At 37.7% G+C, this 22,117-nt stretch overlaps 2 protein-coding genes across 2 annotated transcripts in view; both read right to left on the bottom strand.

Annotated features, from left to right (window-relative positions):
* The window catches only part of LOC104288441 (5-hydroxytryptamine receptor 5A-like), a gene marked incomplete at its 5' end in the record, with an annotated part of 11,182 nt that extends 10,196 nt beyond the window's left edge, over positions 1 to 986 (bottom strand). The window contains one exon of the mRNA XM_009887249.1: positions 931 to 986. Coding sequence (XP_009885551.1) covers positions 931 to 986 — 56 coding nt within the window. The remainder of the gene's footprint in view (positions 1 to 930) is intronic.
* A 9,836-nt stretch (positions 987 to 10,822) lies between these two features.
* The window catches only part of DDX18 (DEAD (Asp-Glu-Ala-Asp) box polypeptide 18), a 19,798-nt gene continuing 8,503 nt past the window's right edge, over positions 10,823 to 22,117 (bottom strand). Inside the window, exons 2-14 of the mRNA XM_009887300.1 lie at positions 21,980 to 22,106; positions 20,782 to 20,910; positions 20,082 to 20,217; positions 19,511 to 19,611; positions 19,189 to 19,388; positions 18,986 to 19,100; positions 17,238 to 17,377; positions 16,207 to 16,368; positions 15,090 to 15,242; positions 14,236 to 14,349; positions 13,346 to 13,402; positions 11,787 to 11,964; positions 10,823 to 11,151 (exon numbers count right to left, since the gene is read on the bottom strand). Coding sequence (XP_009885602.1) covers positions 11,009 to 11,151; positions 11,787 to 11,964; positions 13,346 to 13,402; positions 14,236 to 14,349; positions 15,090 to 15,242; positions 16,207 to 16,368; positions 17,238 to 17,377; positions 18,986 to 19,100; positions 19,189 to 19,388; positions 19,511 to 19,611; positions 20,082 to 20,217; positions 20,782 to 20,910; positions 21,980 to 22,106 — 1,755 coding nt within the window. The 3' untranslated portion in view covers positions 10,823 to 11,008. The remainder of the gene's footprint in view (positions 11,152 to 11,786; positions 11,965 to 13,345; positions 13,403 to 14,235; positions 14,350 to 15,089; positions 15,243 to 16,206; positions 16,369 to 17,237; positions 17,378 to 18,985; positions 19,101 to 19,188; positions 19,389 to 19,510; positions 19,612 to 20,081; positions 20,218 to 20,781; positions 20,911 to 21,979; positions 22,107 to 22,117) is intronic.

Here is a 22,117-nt window from a genome sequence, read left to right as displayed (position 1 = left end):
TTCCCCTCACGGCACACACACCACAATCGCGCCCCCCCCGCCCGCCATGTTCCCCCTCAGCGTTCCCGCCACAGCGTCGCCTCAAACGAGCGGCCCCTTCCCGCCGCCGGGCGCAGCCTGCAAGGTCGGTGGTGGTTTTAGCACTAAACACGAGTTGTTTCTAGGCTGCAGCATTTAAATGAGAATTTTTTCCATTAAAAAAAAAAAAAAATCTCTTAAATTCTCTTGAATTCTTTATTGGCCGGGAACATCTGCATCTGTACGTCTGTGTTGGGGCAGGTTCCTGTCACGGTTTCTATAGGAAAGGCACATGCCCAGCCTCCTCCGGCCCTGTCCAGTAGCCACCCTCAAAATCAAGATGTTTTAAAAAGAATTTAAAACCTGTTACAGCGCCTCTTTTAAAGTCTGTAATAGATGTTAACAGGGTGGTACACCTGAAGGAGACACAGCGATGAGCTTTGTCACCTCCTGAGTAATAAATGGTGACAAGTAGTGTGACAGGATCATATAGCAACCTGGGTGTTATATTTAAGGTGTGTTTAAGGTATTATATTTAAGGTGTTTGGGAGGTATCCTTTATCCCAGACTGCTTTCATTCCCGGGGTCTTTTACAAGCCGTAACCAGCATTTCCACCCTCTTTGGTTCCCCTTAGTCCATTACCAGGACAATTTCAGTGGGAGTTACTGGACAAAACATAGTCTCTTTTCTCTTACCAGGTCATACGGTGCTGTTGACAGCAAACTCCAAAGGGGTTTGAAGTTGTTGAGTGTCAGAAGAAAAGATCAAAGGAGGTCAGTGAAGTTTGTTTCCTTGCAAATACAATCATAGAGTGGTTAGAATTGTAAAGGACCTTAAAGACCATTGAGTTCCAACCCCCTGCCATGGGCAGGGACACCTCCCACCAGCCCAGGTTGCTCCAAGCCCCATCCAGCCTGGCCTTGACCACCTCCAGGGATGGGGCAGCCACAACTTCTCTGGGCAACCTGTGCCAGTGCCTCGCCACCCTCACAGTAAAGAATTTCTTCCTCATATCTAATTTAAATCTAGCTCTTTCAGTTAAAAACTATTACCTCTCATCCTATTGTTACACTCCCTGATAAAATGTCCCTCCCCATCTTTCCTGTAGGCCCCCTTTAAGTACTGGAAGGCTGCAATAAGCTCTTCCCAGAGCCTTCTCTTCTCCAGGCTGAACAACCCCAACTCTCTCAGCTTGTCCACATAGGAGAGGTGTTCCAGCCCTCTGATCATCTTTGTGGCCCTCCTCTGGACTGCTCCAACAGGTCCATGTCTTTCCCCATGTCCTCAGCTGTGTCCCCTGTCACTTCCCAGTGTCCCCTTTCTCCCCAGCTGTGTCCTGTCTGTCCCCTCTGTCTCCAGCTGTGTCCCCTGTCCCCAGGGCGTCATCGCAATTTTCTGAGGGTGTACTCAATCGCACTGTTCGTGTCACCGACAAAGATGTTAAACAGTGCCCATCCCAATACGGATCCCTGAGGAACACCGCTTGTCACTGGTCATCACTTGGATGTCAAGCCGCTGACCGCAACTCTTTGAGTGCAACCATCCAGCCAATTCCTTATCCACCAAGTGGTCCATCCCTCATATCCGTGTCTCCCCAATTTAGAGACAAGGATGTTGTGTGGGACAGTGTCAAATGCTTTGCACAAGTCCAGGTAGGTGATTTTAGTTGCTCTTCCCTTATCCACTGACACTGTAACACCATCATAGAAGGCCACCAAATTTGCCCTTAGTGAAGCCATGTTGGCTGCTACCAGTCACCTCCTTATTTTCCATGTGCCTAAGCATAGTTTCCAGGTGGATCTGCTCCATGATCTTGCTGGGCACAGAGGTGAGACTGACTGGCCTGCAGTTCCCTGGGGTTTTTTTACCTTTTTAAAAATGGGGGTTATATTTCCCCTTTTCTAGTCAATAGCAGCACAGCTACAATCACAGACTGTAACGGGGCAGAGTTTGGGGACAGGAGATTGGTTGCTCGTTTTCGAGGTAGAGAAGGAGCATTTTCTGGGTCAGAATAGTCCCATCTAAATGAATGTTGCTCAAATAAATATTCTTCACTTGCATTCATGTTCATTGAAGAAACAGCACCATCTGACAAAACACAAACCTCTCACAGCTATGTTACCCACAGCAAGCAGGGTCCAGCTTGCCTTACTCAGAGGTCCCGACTTCAAAAGCTAGAACAATGATGAAAGATTACAGAAATTAAAAACAATGACTCTAGTCAGAATAACCAGGCTGTTTTGCTGGTTAACTTTTGGATGCCACATCACTCACCAAATGAAAAATAAAGCAAATAAATCCTTTCCCAGGCTCTTAATGCAGGCATGATTTTAATTGTTCTTTCCTATAGTGATTCTAACAAGTGTTCTAGTGTAAGCCAGCAGCTAAGAGAAAACTATCTATCTGCATTACTTACCAGCTTTTATTATTAGGAGAAAAGGACTTCTGAGTGCTAAATGTATCACATTTTGCCACTTGAGCTTCCAATAGGCAGAATCTGACAGAACTTGTCGAGAAGAGCCTTTTCACAATACTGCTGCAAGTTAAGCCTAAAGCAGCATCTGAAACAATGAGACACTGGTAAAAATGTCAGGGTTGGCAGGCAGCATGTGTCTGCTTCACTAGCAGCTTTGCATGCTTTGTCTTTATATTGCTCCTTTCTAATTCGTGTCTCATTTTGTTAGTTAATGCCACTTTCAAAATGCCAGCTAAAGAATTACTGAACAACACTTCACAACACTTTATTCCTTTAAAAGGGACGCAGACCTAAAAGCAGTAAGGGAAACAAGCGGATAAAAAAGCCCTTCTTCTAAATGTTTCAACAATTGGCCGTCCAATTCTGTGAACTTAATAAAGGAATAAAAGAATCTTCTCACAATTTGAATAACTCAGCTATTAAAGAAGGACGGCAAACAAACAAACAGAACTCGGACCAACTGCAAAAGTTTCATGTTCAGGTGCCCAAATGGGCCAGGATATGATCAGCTTGTTCCTGCTTCTGCAGGAAATGAGGTTGTCTTTTTCTTGTGTGAGAGGACTTCATTTGTGTGTTTCGGACTATGTGTGGACTACCATTAAAGCAGCCTGGATAATCTCAAAATCTTCCTTTCCTAGAAGCCATGTGTCCCATCCCTCTACTCCTGTTTATTATCTGTACGTTATGTGCCACATCCAGAAAATTACATTCCAGTTTACACGTCAAATGCATTGAAATCTCCCTCTTCTTCCTCCCACTTGGCTGAAATAACCTAGTCCTATAATACAGAGGCTTGAATAAAATCTCAAAGGGATTTATTTTTTCTTGATAACTACCCCACTGCTGTCTTATCCTGTGAATGCAAAGACTTAGTGCTCCTCAAAGATTGCTATGGCAACACGGTGCAAGGTCTCAGAAACCAGGGTGTACTTTGCAGAAGAGAAGAGGGAATTTTAAAAAATAAGGAGACTTGCAGGTATTAATGTATTGTAAATAACAGAAAAGCATGTAAATATTGCATGAAATGATAAAAAGAATACAACAGCAAGAAAGAGACCAAACAAAATGAAAACACATTTTTCTTCTACTAAAACTAAAGGAGGACTTAGTTTACTTTTATGTACTGTTACAGTATTACAAGTTGCTGTAATGTCAAAATGCAATGAAAACCCTTTGTTTCATTCACTGATAACTTTTCAATTACTTCAGAAACTAGTCTGCATCTTCATACTTTCTTCTCTCAACAAAGTATGGTAGTGCGTATCCTCAAAAGATAACTGCTATCACCAGCTGTTCCATTGCTCATAAAATAAGCAAATCAATATGTGACTAAGGACTTGGAGCTAGATGATGGAATTAACAGTAAATGCAAAATAACATCATCTTTTCATCTGGATGTTCGGAGCTTTGTGGGGCTGCGAAGTCTGAGGGATGCGAAACACAAAAGGGTGGGAAATAGTAATCTGCTTAAAAGTGTAAGTGTAGAAATCTTTCACATCTTCCTTTGCAACTTTTCTCGCTTTCCGCTGGTGATCTGAGAATAGCTGAGAAAAGGGCTTGTGACAGAAGTGAGGAATTGCAAAACATAGTCCTTATCACCTTACCGAACACCACCTTCAGACGTTGAAATGAATCTCCTAAGACTCGGTCTTATCATAATTTTAATTTTTTTCTGTCAGTCTGAAAGTTCTTAACTTAGCTTAATCCTCCCTGCATCCTTATAATTCCTGTCCAAGCTCCCCTTTGTACAGTTGTGCCAAAGACGTGGCTGTTTTCACCAGACGGCAGCTTCCCAGGGCAGCTTCATTACAGCACTCTGTTTTCAAGCACTTTCAAGGACAGCATGCTGCTTAGGAACAGCTTTGGAGGATGATGATTCATCCAGATAACAGAATTTCAAATCATTATGTGAAGTGATGCTGTATTTTTATAGCAAATATATAAAATTTAAATATAGCTTACATTTTTCAGAAGTTTGGTTTTATCTGTTAGAGACAGAAGGAGATTATTTTTAGACTGTTATACAGAGACTACGCTGAACTTGGCTGTTTTGACTCATTTTCCATTTTTTGTTGTAGATGTAAAAGCCCTTTGAGAGCTTCTAGTAGGTGCAGTTTTATTCCATCCCCTGTTCTCTGCTAGTTCTTTAATAGAAAACCAGGCTCCTTTATAAAGAATTTTTCAGAAAACTCAGTTATATAAATCCTGCAATTAATTTGATAAATATCAGAAAAACTTCCAGCTTGAGGGAAAAACACACCCTCAAAAGCCCTTTGACAGCTGGTTCCATATTTTTATGATTGAAAATGTGTTGGAGAGTCTAGATGTCACATAAATGCTAGCTAGTATTGGTTTCATTAATAATAATAAGCAAATATTTGACAGAATAATTTCCATTTAAATATCAGTTTTATGTAGCCTATGAGGATGTGAGCCACTAAGCGCAAGGTTTTCCAACACCAGGGGTAGTCAGCAAAGATCTGCATACCTGCATGAATTAGGTTTACCACTGGGGTATGTGCGTGTACATTAACAGATAATGAGCCCTAGCTCAGCTAAGGCCAACACACGAATACAAAGGGGATTAAATAGCAGCAGGTTTGCTAACATTAGGCTTTCCTCTGTTAGAGCAGCCACATAAAAAACCCCCTCAACTGGTAATCTATAACTGAGTCAATCTGATTTGCGTGACCTTGACTATTGGCTTCTGCTACCACCAATAACCTTGAGGAAGAGCTAGATTTTTTTTTTTTTCATTATTTTTTTTGACTCTGTACAAGACATGGGCTTTCCACTTGTGGATTTTAATATTTTTAAGTGTCAGATTCAAAGCTATTTAGGAGCCCACATCCATTGATTTCTATTTTGATTGGTGTCTGAGAAAGTTGTGATGCCCAAATACCGTTGATTCTCATTCTAACTTGCTTCAAACCTGTGCAGCAACTCTTTCACATTTGTCTTAAGTTTGGTAGAAATGGCCTTCTTTCCCTGGACAAAGTGTTCCCAAAACATTCCTCGCATGGGTCAGATACCGCTACTAATTAATTCCACTGCCATTATAACGTGGAGTGACCATACAGTAAAGCAAGGCCTTTATACAAATTTATTATAAGTCTGGAATACGTGTGTGTGGTTTATTTCTCTGTACAATATTTTTAAATATCCATACTGAAAGAAAGAATTCTTTGAACAAGTTAATTATTAAAAACCTGTATACTTATTGATTAGTTTGTACCTGAAATATTAGCTATCCTTATTTACAAATAATCCCTTGCTGAATTTATGTAGAAAGTAGGACAAAAATTATGGAGAGTTTACATAAGGTTATAGTAGCACATACTTGCAAAGCACTAGAAAAAAGATTCGCAAAATATTGCAATGAAGTGGCAAATACAATGTTTAAATAATCACTTAGCACTTCATACAGTTTTGTTACAGGTCATCTGCAGCTAGGGCTTAGTAGAAGTTAAGGATTCTTTTTCTTGTGTTAAAGAATTCCCTCTTTTAATACTACAAGCTATTTAGCTAACTTCCACCACAATTAAGAAAGGAACGTAAAGATATCAGTGAATACAATTTCTATGGAAAAATAAAGTTGCTTTATGATTTTTTTTTAAACAATGTCATTTTATGGTTACGTTTATGTTCTCAAATTACATTTTGTAGGTATTAGTGTTACTCTGTACCTTCATAAATTCATTCTCAGGTTTCCTAATAACAATTAGAGAAAGGTACCAGGTAGAACTTACCTGCTACTCAAGTCTTACCTCTTCCCATACAGAAAGGGTTTTATTAATATTAGAAGAAGTGACAATATAGCAAGAACACTTATCTGGAGCTTATAAGAAAGACTCAATAGCTCCTACAAATTCACATGCTCTATCCATCCCTACAAGTGAACCTCTAGTTTTAGTTACGCAGAGTAACACATTTAATATTTCTGTGATTCTCAACATTCACAGGGGATTGCAACCACTCACTGAGGAGCTCAGAAAGCTCTGAATGGCTAAGCATCTTCAGATGACAGCCAAAATAGAGATAAGTGTTGGGATGAACTGTTACACAAGATTTTGCAGAGCCTATGATTTTCTTTTTAATTCTGACCAACTGGCAAAAAATAGTAGACGGTTATGTTTTTCGGTGTTATAGCTTACAAAAGTGTTTGGGAAGATGGACTGCTACTGTATGGTATGCTCAGATATTTTTTTGAAAGGTGAATGCAGTTCTTAAGCTGGCTGACACCGATATAACAAAGTGAGTGTGTGTCTAGACAGCACCCTGATTTTCCATTTGTCTTCCATTCTCTTAATGGCATCCTTCCTCTACCTCTCCTCAAAACTCCATATCAAAAGTTTATTGTGGGGGCTAAGAGGAGAAAGAAAAGGTAATCTCTTCCCCACGTGGTTGTGCAATAAAGAGATTTGACACAAGCAACATTACAGTATTTATGACTTTGATGTAAGCCAGCAAATTTGTTAGAAGCAAAGAGCATTCCAGTTCAAGAGGCTGGATTCTTATTGTCACGGCTCAACATCTTCTATAAATCTAGAGCAAACAAAAGCATCGGAAACAGTTGCATGAATTCTCCTGTCAAGCCAAGCAGCCAAAATCCCGTGGAAATCAAGCTAGTAGAGCAAAAGTCAAGAGCTGAGATAGATTTTATTCTGCATGCCTAGCCAGTTGATTCTAGGCTTCCTTCAGCATTGTTATTTTAGTTTGAAAAAAAAACCCCAACCAAAAACGAAACTAATTCACTTCTTAAGGGCTAATAACTGTCTCTTTTCTAGTTGTTAGGTTTTTAGATCTCTGTAAAATCCCTTTTAAATTTTCTGGGGGTGGTGGTGGGGGGTGGTGGGTGAAGTAACTGGACAACTATCTCCTAAACAGGACAGCGATAGAACTAAAAACACAAGTCAGACCTGTGTTGTATCCTGTCAGTACCCTGCTTTCCTTCTCAGTGGGAAGAAATTGGAGACTTCTACTCAAATGTTGGGTTTTTTTTAATCACATAGTCCTTTTCACCTTTCCTGTGAGAGCTTGCTTCCCCCAAGCCTTAGATTACTGGCTTGAAAGTAAATCATTAGAGTATCTAAAGCTTTGGCAGCTTACTTAAACGGAGTTATCAATTCATACATGAAACAAAAAGGCTAATTACTGCCAAAATATAAACACACTTCCTATTTACAGCAGACCTAAGTAGATAGTATCTTATCTAGTTCTCAAGTATTCTTGCTCTACACTGTCAATAAATATGCCCTCCACCTGTGACATTCACCCTGAAAAATTTGATGGCAACACTTTCTAACTAGTCTTGTGCTTGTCTATAACTCGGCAGTGTTATGGTGTAGGAAACTCATATCATGACAAGATTTTTCATGATTACGAGCAGTAGCTCAGCAATGGAATTCTCCTTTATGGACCTGTTCCAAGAACTGTCAAAAAAATCTTCCAGTTCAAGCAGGACAGTTTTGATCACCCCCTTACGTGGTTTAAAGAGTCCAATTTCTTTGTCAAGGTTCTCAGAGAAAAAAGGCAATTTCTCAAGGCACACAATATTAGTCCCCAACCGATCAGTCACTGTTACGAGACAAGCCTTGAGAGTCTGATGGCTGAGGTCTATTAACTGCTCACAAGATTGATAACAGGGTAAGTTGCAAAGGAAACGTTAGATTTTGAATCAGTTTGACAATCTTTTAAACTTCTGGCAATACCATAATAGAATAGATGCTGCCTGATACCCACAGATATTTAATCAGCAACTATTTCTCATTTACGATTCCATAAACAAAGAGAAAACTAACTGCATCTGCACAAGTCAGGAAGCTGAAGCCCTTTTCTTTCAATACCCACTTAATCTCTGCTCGGGAATTTCTCTCATGCTTAATTAGGAAACTACAGTGTGAAATAGCAGACTATGTAGTTACTTCAAACTGTGCAGCCATTATACATCTATAATGTCTAAGTGTGTTAATTTTTTTTTTTTTTTTAGGGTAACCTAGTGCTACTCCAGAGCAATACCATCCAGCCTTCTTATCTCCCACAGATTATTACAAAGATTTCTTTGTATTATGGTATATAAGAAAATGCAAACAAAAAACACCAGGGAGTTGTGCAGATTCATGCCAAAGCCCTGTTTTTCAGTTGTCCTCATATCAGACTTCAGAAATTGACAGTGCCTCAACTCTTCCAAAGAAAAAATTAGGTGGAGCTGGAGGTTGTCTAGCTGCGGGGAAAGCAGTCAGCTTTCTGTTCCCAGAATGACGAGGAGACTGAAAAAAGCAGTTCTCTTCAGAAGCAGATTTTTGCCTAGACAGAGAAGTGGCAGGAATTCTGAAGTGCTTTTAAGCCCAACCAGTTCTGGCTATGCAGCACATGGTCAGACAGGTGGTCACTGACTGTGCCCATCATTTCAGCTTTGTTCCTGTTCCAAACAAATGCTACACACTACTTCATTCACGCTGCTTGTGCCCACATAACCAGCCCTGATCTTTACAGTGGTTTACTTCAGCTTTGCTTACACCTCTTCTAAGTAATTAATTTTGCAGTTCATCTGATGAGTCCCCTCAGTCAATTTCACTATAATGTAAGTTAATTTCTATACTGTAACTGCACAGCTTGCAGGTGTAGACAGAACCCTTCGACTGTATGATGCTGTACATCTGAGAGAGAATTCTAAAAATGCGCTATTAAGAAACAGACATAAGAACTATTTTGACATCTATTATTTATAATATATAAGCAAACCCAGAATCAAAGATTAGAACTCAATGAGCCAGGCATCACGTACTTAGCATTGCTTACCCTTCAGAGCAGATTTTGCTTTCTCACTGCAACCCTGGAAGCATGAGACGTGCAAATCCAAGTAACATTAACTTGCTTCAGTGTTTTGACGTTATCAGTTCTTAACATCTGACCAACGTTAATTAATAGTCTTGAAAAGTCCATTATGGCTAAAAGTCAGCTGTTTCACAAAAAAAGGAAAAAGGCAACACTCCCAGTTCTGAATGGTGGAAGCACTAACAGCAGAATGGTCATACTGTTTTCCAAGAAAAATCATCTGGTTTCTCTACAGGTGAAAAGTTCACTGATGTTCTCCTGCGATACTTCAGTGCATATATCATAGTTTTAAATCTGACGTGCTACTTCAAAAGACTTCAGATGTAACAATCCACTTTATATTGGAATAACTACAGATGCTTTTGTATTCATAATTAGTCCTGGGCTACATTTTAGATGTAAATTAAAAGCTGTTTTACTGTAACCACACAGGGCCCAGATGTCTGGATTCTGTGACATTTTAATCTTTCTCTGCATTGACGGACATACATTTTTGAAATACTATTGCCCACCCCTATTGTAGCCTCATAATAGATACCTACAATAGCAGAGATATGAAAATAGTATATGTAATATAGTTATTCTACTTTTGCCCAACTTGTGTATTCTTGTCCATGTTTGTTCTTGTTGCAATGCATATTCCACCGTCTTCAATTTCTCCATAAAATATCCTTCTAGGATATTTATACCCCATCTCACTTTTTCACTTACCGAGTCTCTCCACCCCCTCAATCATGTGGTAGTACCTTTGACTTTGCGCATCACTGACCTGATAAACTAAGACTAAAAAGCCATTCACTTCTGTAATTTACAAGATACAACTGCAAAAAGTCTCACTGCATCAAGGTTATGGAGCATTTTAAAACATTATCTTGGCTGAGTGCTTCCATTTATGTAACCTGCTTTTCTTAATTTTCTTTGTATATTTGTATGAGAGTACACTAGACATTACCAGATAGATAAATTCAGATTTAAAGATAACATGAAGGAAACCCAAACATTTCACTAGAATGTTACCATTTTATCACATTAAAAGAAACAGGATTAAGCATGTCCCAGATGTGGTATAAGAGATTGTTTTTTATCTTTGACACTGTACTTGTTACACAGATACCATGACTGAAATTAATTACAAGCTCATACAGCCTTAATTATTCATAGTTATGTTCCATTCTAAAGGAATGTTCCTATATTCTTCAGCATATCTGATGGACAAAGCACAGTTCTGTAGCACTCAAAATCCTTGCAATGATTCACGTGAGCAAATTTTTTTATATCTCACTGTAATCTGTCCTTGTGTTGTCTACTCCAACAATCTTCAGAGGTGTGCATAGAAAAAAGGGTAAATGTAAAGTAAATTCTTCTATAAAACCTGAAAGTATTTTTTCTTGCTTTAATAAAAAGCTCTGTAGTATTGACTTAAGACAATTATATTCAACTATCCTCTTCCTTACAACAAGTATTGCAAAATTAGCAAGTCACGTTCTCCATTTCTATCTTTAGTCTCCCTTCCAAAGAGTCCTCCTGAACTGAAAGATAAAAGATGTTCCCAGAAACAAAACCATAAAGACCCCCAAAAAATGTGAATACAGCAGTTTGAATTGGAAGTAACTGTCAGATGGTTTTGATCAAGGTAGTCTATTCCAATGCAAGAAGCCATTTTAATGAATGTATGATTAACGAGAAAACTGCCGACTGTCCGATTTCTTGCTAATGTGTTTGAAGATTTTAGCTTTGTGGACGTTCTTCGATTTCTGGTAACCAAATCCCCCACCTCCACCTCTTTTCTGGAGTCTTCTGCCATGGTTGCTGTTCACATCTGGAATTTTGTTGGTTAAAGAAGGAATAATTTGAAATGTTGCTTTTTAGGTATTGTAAGAGTTCTTAACGTGAGAAAAAGTAGCAGCATTATACAAGAAGCTGAGTTGCATAACTACAGACAAAACTAGAACTTTGTGACTATGATTCTAAATAATGCTTTTATTCCTCCAGTTGTCCGAAGCACTACTTCTTCAAATTCCATCCACTGGCAGGTTTGACAGTAACCTAGATACAGTCTTCTATTTCATGCTCTTGTCCCTCTATTTCAATATTCCCCGATTACTAAACTTAAGCACGGACCTTTCAATGAAAGCAATTTTGCATGGGCATGGAGAACAGTGCTCTAGAACACGTATGCATTCCAGTATCTGCTACCCCCCCGCAGCAACTGCGGTACATACGACACATACATGCACCAAAACATGGATGTTGTTTGTAGGCAATTTTTGCCATTTTAATATTTGCTATTTAACATTTTGTTTGATAAACTATTGTTGCAGAATGATGCATTTATGTGATAAATAGCAAAAAAAAAAAAAATCAGAATTTGAAGTACCACAGAAATTTTGTAAGTCGAACTTAACATTTTATAAAGCAGAAATTCAGCCTTCAAACAGTGCAGTAAAAGGATACTGAGGTCGACAAATGGAGGAACTTTAAAACCAAACGAAAGGCTGACTTTGGGAAGATCCAAGTTATTGACATCATAGATCTGCTTCAGAGAATGGGAGTCGTAAGCTCTGATGTAAGCTTTGTATGCTTCCTGGGCTGACTTGTGAAGGAAGTAGTTCTTCTCAATCAGTTTCTCCAGCTGGTGAAGAGGAAAAAAAAACAAATCCAAAAGACATATTGAATTATAGCTATAACAGGGGTATAAATTATATTCAAGCAAATTATTTACTGTGTGAGCTGCAGTGACATTCCCTGTTCACTTCAGCAAAATTGCCCTGTGACAGTAGAGTGCACATACATATATCAGAGTACTTTTATAAACAAATAGAGGGACAAATTAGCTTGAAGCAGAATTACAGTGCAAAGCCTCAGCAACATGCAGATTTACAGAAATATTAAATTGGGTTGTCCCAAACAAGTTAATCAAGAAGGAGTATACAACAGCAGTCACACCGTGAAACTATGTATATTCAGAATTAATGGACGACAACAGTATACTTTTAAGTCAGACATCTAAACTGTACCATTCCATGTAATTCTATATGTAGTCTGGTCTATTATGGTGCAAATGCATTGTAAAATACGCAATATTAATTCTAAGACAAAAATGCAGATGCAGTAGTGTAGACCGAGACATTTTATTTGTTGCGGGCTAAGTTCCTGATACTTTTTAGGTCAAAGTGTCTCATTTGATGTTTAACATACATTAATTCAGCATTCTAAAAATAAGTTACATTAGACATCATTACATCCTAATTATTCTTAACTGGGAACCTCCTTCTGTAAGGACTGTCTTCACTGTTTCTTGTACTTGCTATTTCAAATTTAAACTTACTGCAAAGAAGCTTTACAGAGCTCTTATCAAAAGAATAATTCACAGAATTAAGTGACAACAGAAATTTGCATTCACAGAACTAACTATACTATTCTATCCAACTTTGTGCTCCATGGCTGTTTTTGCAGCACTGGAGCACAGAACAGGTTTAGCTGATAACTGGGGTTTATTAACATCATTTCAATACACCTGGAGTATATATACTAGCATTTCCAAGTGTTGGTACTGGATCTCATTCTGCACACTGAAGTCTGAGTAAATCCTTTTATAAGGCACGTTACTCCCAATCAATCTGAACATACGTAACTATTCAATAAAAGCTAAAAAAACCCCGATTGCTATGCTAGGCAAGAACATTCCGTTCAAAAGTTGAAAGCAGGTTTGCAACACTGTGGTTTTGCCATGTAATGCAAAATACCAATTCTTCCAAGCAAATTCATACCGTATAATGATGACAGTTTAGTACTGGATATTAAAATTCATCTTTAATTTCAAAACATTTTATTGTTTTAATGTCATAGAAGGACAATATGGCAGGAGTATTTACAGCACAGTAATCATCTACAGGAACTCTTCCAGACAAGCACACATATTTTTAAACTTCTGTTATTATAGACTATAACATTCTCTATGTAAATTATTACACAGATATTCAGAGTAGCTGTAGTATGAAGTCATTTCATACCTGAGACTGGATGTCTGAAATTTTTGACCAAGAAAATTCAAATTCACTTAGTGGTACCTTAAAAAAAAAAATAAATATAAAAATTATTTATACTGTGTAAACCCTGAATACGTTTAAGATCCAAGACAAATAGAAAAAGACCTGCAAGATAACAGAAGGGATTTATTTTTAATACCACAGCTGTATCCGTTAATATGTAATTACAACTCTCAAGTTCAAGGATGTCTTTGTGAATGAAAAGCACACCTGTACATATCTTTAGGTTTCTGGCACCATCTTTTTTTCAAAGCAATGATGACACCATTATACCATTACTACCCTTATCATACGCATAAAGTGCCTTTATACCAATACGCCAGTATTATCACTTCCTTTAAGCTTGAGTAATAAAGAAGCTCACAGCATAAGCCCATAAGGGGAACAACCACAAAACTATGTGCGGTTCTATCATATTAAAATGATTACATTTAGAAGGCGGCTACCCTTCTTTTGGAACAGAACAAAATGCAATTGATGATTTGAATAGAAAAAATAAAAACTGCATGAACCACATCCGGGTTTGAATTTCCTCTGAATGGCCAAGCTCCCAGTGTCCCTCCACAGACAGAACACAGGAAATTTATCTATTTTTTTAATAATACACTTTGCACAGTTGCAAGGCAAATATAAATACACTCAATATTTACCTTTGTTCTGCTGACTTTAGACTTTAAGTCTGATGTTCAGTTCAATATTTTCTAAGCAACAGAATGTTTTTTGCTTAAAAAATTAAAATGTTTGATTAATCTTTACAGGTTTTGCCTTCAAAAGCTGTTACACAGTAAAAAACAAAAACAAAACCAACAAAACCCACAACCCAAACCACTAAAAACATGTAGACATAAGTTTACCCTGGCTTGTTTTAGGTAACGAAGAAAGCCCAGCTCTTCTGGTCGTAAAATGAGCAGAGCGTGTCCTCTACCATTTATGCCTCTGGCAGTTCTACCAACACGATGAATATATTCCTTTTGGAAGAATAAGAAACAGCAAGTCCAATCAGTCTTTCAAACATGTAATAATCAAACAGCTTCACAAACCACCCTCCCAAATTTAACATTAATATAGTGTAATGCATCATTTGTTATTTTTTAAGACTTTTTCTTAGCATTAACGCATGGATGAGTGAAACCAAGTGCTGAAGATGCAAAGTATAGTTAGGCTGAGACAGAAACCCCTGACTAAAAGTATTTTACCTTTTACTGAAGCAAAAAAAGAAATTTTAGTCTGCTGTGACTGAAAATTAAACTTTGCTTTTGGTATATTTGCTTTGTATATTTGTCAAAACTTCTCAGTATTTTGAGTTTCACTTGTTTACACTGAACATTTATTCAAGTAAGAATACTGATTTTTAAATAAAAATCAAATTTCCATTGGAAAAACCTGTTTAGGAGACTCAGGGATTAAGATATAAACTCACACTCCTCCTGAGAATTGTTTTGTTGTTTAGCTGATTAGATTTTAAATTAATTTAACAGCACAAAGAATAATGTTTTAAAAAGCAACTCTTAAAAATGTAACAAAGGTCTCAGCTAGGTGCAGCATTTTCTAGGAGCTGGTGGAGAGAAGTGGAAGAAATCAGCTGCTGGATATGAACACAGCTGGATCCTGACCTCTGTCAAGCAGCAGTTGCAGCTTTTCTCTGCAACTGTGTTTGTAGCTAGGCTTTGATTTGTTGCTGTGAAGTTCCTCTATTTCCTTAACTTACTTTTGGATCATCTGGAGGGTCATACTGGACGATCCAGTCAACTTCAGGAATATCCAGTCCTCTGGCAGCTACATCAGTGCACAACAGTATTCCAGATTCTGCATTACAGAACTGGAAAAATGTTGTAGTACGTTTGGTTTGTTTCTGCTTGCCCTAAAAGGAAAGAAACACATGAAGGATGAAAGTGCCACAACAACAAAAATATAATCTACCAACTTGTAAGCGTAAAGTTCACATATTATATCACTGCCAAAAATATAAAATAATATGAGGCATCTTTCTGTATCACGGACTTGTACAGACCAAACAGGACCATTTCACAGTGAAGAAACAATGTTAGCACAGTCAACAGCACAGGGCTACATGAAATGGTTTCTCTCAGAGATAACACTGGATCTTCCAAAGCATTAAAAATTTGGTTGCACAAGCATTTCTTTCAAGAGGGCTGCATAAATGCTTTAAGTCCAGAAAAAGGACATTTGCAAGTCTAGCAATTTGTTGGACAGGTTTAAAAGCAATAAGAATACTTTTAACAGTTCTATCAAAGTGTAGCAAAAACAAAACCAAAAAATAATTAAAAGGGAAAAAAAAAAGGACATTTGTGGTCACTTATAACTATTTCATAAACTTTCAGTCAATTCTTTTTCCTAAACTATGCATTTTGTGGTTTTTGATAAAAAAACGTATCCTACTCATCCAAATGGTTAAAATTAACATAGTAAAACCAAACATCACCCTGGCCTTCGAAAAAGCACCCAATACTCCAAGGATCAGTGTTTCGATTCCTCCAATAACTTACCTCCACAAATTGAGTTTTAATGCTTATGAAAAGTAACCCCTGGGAAGAAAACAGATAGCTCTCTACACACAGAACATTGATTAATATTAAGTGTTTAGCCCTGGTTTGGAAGATAGCAAGATTAACAATGTTGAACTGATGTTACTACATATTCTTTTATTTATCTCCTTCCTGTACAGGCTAATCAAGATCATCATCAGTTTTGTGAGCAGGGTATCTGTTTATTAGAAACTGGACTGAAATAAACAAGACAAATGTAAGGTCAGTAACAACTTACAGGTACTATCAGATTAATTAATCAACTAATAAAATACTTACATGAATGGCCAAAACAGGGAGATCAATATAGTTGAGTAATTCATAATGGTACTTCACTGACATACATGAAGAAAAAAATACCATTAGTTTTTTCTTCCGGTTCTTCTTGAGGAATGTGAAGAGCAAAAGGAATCTTTTTTCAGATGGACACACTACATACCCCTGGAAAATTTTTAAATATTGTTGAATAAAGTAGTATGGAACAAACTTTTGCTTCAGCTATACAATTCAATCAGGGAAGTGTTATGTTGTGAAACAAATATGCAAACCAGTTAATTTTTTCAGTTATATTGGGCCAAACCATTCAATTTACTCTCTCTCCCTCACTTTGGTATATGAAACTCCTAAAGATGACAAACTTGGCAAGAAACTTACTGTAATAACTTGAAATACAAAGAAGTAACTTTTAATTAATTATCCTAACTAATGTAAGTTCAGTGAAAAGTAAGTAGTTTATACAATAAAAATTGATTTCAAGAAATCTGAATTACTGACATTACCCATGAAAATAACTGCATAGGCTTCTTAACACTTTTTATGATTTCAAGAATTTTATTTTATGGAATTCTTGCTACCAGTTTACTCTTTTAAGGCAATACATAGCTACTGGTAGTTTTTTAAACACCACTCATATCAACTGCACACACCCAGATACTGCTGTGCAACTCCATTATCTGAAGCAGCAACAATGAAATATATCTGAAGTAAGTGTATGTCTAGTCAGTAACGTGGAAAATACAGTTAGAAAGAAAACTGGGACTTAGGTATGTAATATAAATAGGAATAGAAAAATGTAAGTAACTATATTACTGTCTCATGAGGTTTTATATCATCTGTCCTGCAAACATTGACTAGATGCATATAACTTACCATAGTTAGCAGACTGAATAAAGCCCTTTAAGCAACTGATAGCTTTTGCCCATTAGCATGGGAAACACCCTTTAAGATAGTGTTTGTACAACCCAGTTACAAAGACACAGGATTTGGTATGTTCACAGATCATAGCCCTTTTAATAACATTTGTGTTTTACCTGTTCAAGACCATCTACTGTTGCAGTCTCCTTGTTATCATCAACCCCAACATACAGCGGCTCTTTCTTCAGAGAGATCTTTGCCAGATCTTCAACCTTTCTGGTTTGTGTAGCAGAAAAAAGCATTGTCTGCCTCCGCTCTGGAAAAAATATTTATTTTGAAAGAGAGCCTCATTTTTGAAAGGAGAATTCAAGTTGCAAGTCCATAAAATCTCTAGCTGTAAACTTCCCTGAGCAAGTCTTCTACTTTTTTCAATTAAATTCTAATTCAAACATACTGCTAATGACAAATAAAGACAGGTGTAGTTTTATTAAAGATTGTACAGGATGTTTACTTAGGCTGCTCCCACCCCCAAAATCCTAACAGCTATCAAAACACAATTATTCTTTCTCTTTGGAAATGTTAATATTGTCATTTGCACTCCAATATAGACATGAGACAACTATTTAAATAGAGACCGAGCTTGTAATTCTAACCGTAAATTGATTTAATTCCCATGTCAGTGAAAAGTTTTTTTTGTTTTGTTTTTTTTTTTTTTTTTTTAAAAGAAACCAAATATGCCAGAGATTGTGCAAGAAAAAACTTACCAAAACTGAAGTGCATTGTTACTGTTTGTCTTGCAAAATCAGTCTAGAACCTACACATTTGTGCATGCTATTTAGTCACGTAGCAGCATGTCTGTACTGAGCCTCAGTGACTTCAGTGATCTTAGAGCAGGGGTAGGGTATCTCCTGCCTGCCTGTCATCTCACAGCTCAAATATATATCCTTGTCCTGTAACATTTTCTTGTTACATGAGCACACGGAAAACACAGACTTAGCCTGTCCCATTTCACAACTGTGAGAATAGTAGCAACTGTTCTTGCTGAACAACTGGTGCCACCATTTTTTAATATCTTTTTATTTTCTATTTTGAAGGATCTGTTTTAAAATATAATTTCCTTCATAATGAGACAAAATCAAATTAAACTCATGCACAGTAAAAATTTCTTTTATCTATCATTTTCCACTTTGTGAAGAATGTGTCATTTTCCCAGTCGTCCTTCCCTTTCTTTTTAGCACTGTCCATTTACCTTCTTCACAGAATGTTATTTATTAGATTTATATATCTGCATTTTAAAACATGCAAATCTGAATTTTAATATTTAAGATGAGGAACCTCAAAATATTTGTCACCAATTTCTTTTATATACTTATTTCCATGTCTGTTTTTTTTTTTTTTCCTGCATTTTCAAAGTTAAAGGGAGAGCGTTGTTGACTCTGAGAATGTGTTTAAATATGTCAATTACACTGAACAACTAAATGAAAAATTAGGAGAAGAATATTTTAAGGTAAATACTTAAACTTCCTTAAGGTGCTGTTCTTTGATGTATGAAGAAAATGCGAACCATAATTCAGAAGACCTTTTTCCTTATGTTTAAGCCTTATTAGAAAATAATGAGTTGTAGGAAATAAATGGACAGAGGAAGATGAATGAGAGAACGCAATGTTAAACTAAAAGGATTTTACATGACCAGAATTATATCCCTAAAGTGCATATGAAAACTCCCTCCTTCAGATAAAAGATGTTAAATAAAATAACGTATACTATCAGGAAAAAAGGACTGAGTAAGACAATTACTCGCAAGTGCATTTACAAAACTATAAAAATTAATGACTTCTCTTATAATAATTGAGTCATAAAGAAGACATAACGTTAGTCAAGTGATTTCCAGGAAAGAGAGATTCTCCCCCCCCCGCCCCCTTACTTGGTAGAAGTTTTATGATCTGTTTCATTTCTTCTTCAAATCCAACCTCCAAGATACGATCCGCCTCATCAATTACCAAACACTGCAAGTTCTTGTACATGAAACCTGGAGTGTTCTACAAGATTAACAAATTTGGAGTCAGACAGGGAGAGGAGTTTTATTATGTTTTAATAACACAGATTAGACATCAATATTTTATCTACCTGCATATGATCCAGCAGTCTTCCCGGTGTTGCTACAATGATGTTGATTCCATTTCCAAGTTTCTGTGCTTCTGCTGATCTGTTACTGCCCCCCATTATCAGACCATAGGTGTGAACATGGTGATTCATAAGTTCTTTAAGAACTCCATAGGTTTGCATGGCAAGCTCTCGAGTAGGAGAAAGAATAATAACACCCGTTCCTAAAAAAAAAAAAATACATCAGACAAGAATAAGTTACAACAACTCATCCAATCTCCCTCCCAGCCACATCCCTAAATGGCTGCGCCACAGAAAAATCCAACTGTGAAATGAAGAGCCTTACCATTTCTAGGCATGAATTTTAACTTGTAGATGAGCTCTACTGCAGGAATAAGAAATGCAAGTGTTTTGCCACTGCCCGTTTTTGCAGCTGCTAGAATATCCCTGCATGCAACAAAGTTAGAAAGAAAAATATTTAGTTAATGCTACAGAGAAAAGAACAATCCTGTTTTGAACAGTGTTGACAATGTAAAAACGTAACACAGCACCCAGGAAACCGTGAGAGTTGGTATTAAGTGCTTGGTGGCAGATAGGGTTCACAGCAATTGGTCACCATGTCTCTACAGATTCTCTGAGACACAATGACATGAGACTACTGAAAACAGACTTCCCTGCTTTCAAAGCCAAGTGCAAAGCAGTTTCCATGAGTTTACCCTCAGTATTTGTTCACACACAACAGATATACTGTGTTAACTTGTATTAATGTCTATAAATGAAATATTTAAAACATATGAGAACATACTTTTTTTAAAAAAAGTTTAGCTGCAGAAAGTCACATTTCATATATTTAGCGCGCTAACAAAATTTACACAACGTTTGGGGTCAATATAGTGATGAAGATACGCATTTCTTACCTGCCTTCCAGAAGCGGCTTAATACTTTTATGCTGAATTTCAGTCATATGCGTAAAACCCATGTCATTTATGCCTTTCAGTGTATTCTCACTGACAAGACCAGCCAAGGAAGTAAAAGAATTGTCTTCAAAAGCACCTGAGAAGAGGGGAATGAAAAAAAAATAAAAATAAAAAAAAAAAAAATCAAACTTAATTCTTCCGTTCCATCTGTCCTATGAGATTACTCAGTTAAAAATTTACATAGATGAAAAAAAAACAAGTCTGAAAGCAAAGGACTTTTTCTTATTCCTTTCTACCATAAAATCTGAAGGCACTGACATATTACTCTGTATTAGCGTGTTCCTAAGAATACTACACAGAGCTGTTACAAATGAATGCACTGCTTCTCATGCCAGATTTACTAGTCACACACCTCCATCTTGCTCTTTGTTGACTTTTTCTTCTACAATTAAACATATATGTGTGTACGTATGTTTTAAAACAGATTTTCAATAGTAATTTTAAGACTAATAGGACTGTGTGTATATAATGTAAATTTCAAAGAACAGGAACCCAGTAACAGCTGTACAGCTGCCAGTGTGGTATCACCTGTATTCAAACACCCAACTTACAAAGCTAATTTGAAAACTGCAACTTGCTCTGGAAGAAAGCGTTAGACCTTGGATTTTTGCACACGTATGAAAAAGAGGGCATGAGATACCTGTTACACCTAATGGTAAACTGGGCACTTCATCCTCCTCCTCCTCTTCCTTCTCTCCAGAATCCTGCTTATCTTCATCTTCTACCTCCACAGACTCATCTTCAGTCTTCACTTTTTTAGTTTCTGTATCTAGAGTGTTATTTTACAGAAGACAAGTCAGTTAGAGATACAAAAGACATCTTCATCATTAAAAGCTGTTCCACTGAGTGAATTTCTTTAGTCTGTAAACCGCTTACAAAGGTCATGCTTTTTTCATAGGGTGGGAGAGGGGCAGGAGAAGGGGACGCAGGGTTTCTAGGGAAATTTCTGAGTCAGCAAAAATTCAGAAGTTCCTTGCACACAATCCACTGCGCACAGCCAAACAGTGGAGCTTAATGTACTGTATGAAATTTTCTGTGGAAACGTGGAACAAGTTACAAAATTCTTTCCTATCTGCAATGCAGACATCAAGTTTCCAACACAGTTGCTCTGTGCTCTGGTCACGTGAAATGTAATGTCTGTTCCGTTCCAAGTACCTGAATTCTCACAGAACTGCATGAAAACACCTCGTGGTTATGCAAATAAAGAGAAGTGTCACAAAGATCAAACTCGTAAAAGTTCAGATACACATAGAAATAGATGTATGTGTGTATATATGTATAAAAACATATAAAAATAAAGCCGTATTTGCAGGGTGCATTTTTTGGGGGGGTAGTTTCCCAGTATACTTAGTTTCATAGTATACAGATGTTGCCAAAGGCTGAATGAGTTGCGAAAAAGACGTACTGGCTGGATGCATGTTGTAGTTCAACTGCTACAGCTGGAGAGGGACTTTTTACAAGTGAATGTAGCAATAGGACGACGGGCAATGGCTTCCAACTATCCCAAGAGGGGAGATTTGGAAGATATTAGGAAGAAATACTTCACTCTGAGGGTGGTGAGGCACCGGCACATGTTGCCCAGAGAAGCTGTGGATGCCCCATCCCTGGAGGTGTTCAAGGCCAGGCTGGATGGGGCTTGGAGCAACCTGGGCTGGTGGGAGGTGTCCCTGCCCATGGCAGGGGGTTGGAACTCGGTGGGAACCGACACATGGTACTTCTCACACCGCCCGTCTGACAAATCCCCTCCACCCAGGCGGAAAACGAGAGTGGGCGCTTTTTGGGGTCTCCGGGGATAACTCAGCCCTGGGTGACAAGTTGTATTTGTTAAGATAATGTACCATTTTCCACATGAGCCGCCGCTTTCCTCTTTTTTTTCTTCCTCTTCTTCTCCTCCCCGCCGCGAGGCCCGGCGCCATCCGCGCCCTCCGAGGCCGCTCCGGCCGCCGCCGCCTCCTCCACCTCCTCCTCGGGGGGAA

This window comes from Charadrius vociferus, unplaced genomic scaffold (assembly GCF_000708025.1).
Source record: "Charadrius vociferus isolate BGI_N301 unplaced genomic scaffold, ASM70802v2 scaffold385, whole genome shotgun sequence".
Lineage (NCBI taxonomy): Eukaryota > Metazoa > Chordata > Aves > Charadriiformes > Charadriidae > Charadrius > Charadrius vociferus.
The sequence above is the reverse complement of the archived record's forward strand: the minus strand, read 5'-3'. Positions and strand labels throughout refer to the sequence as shown.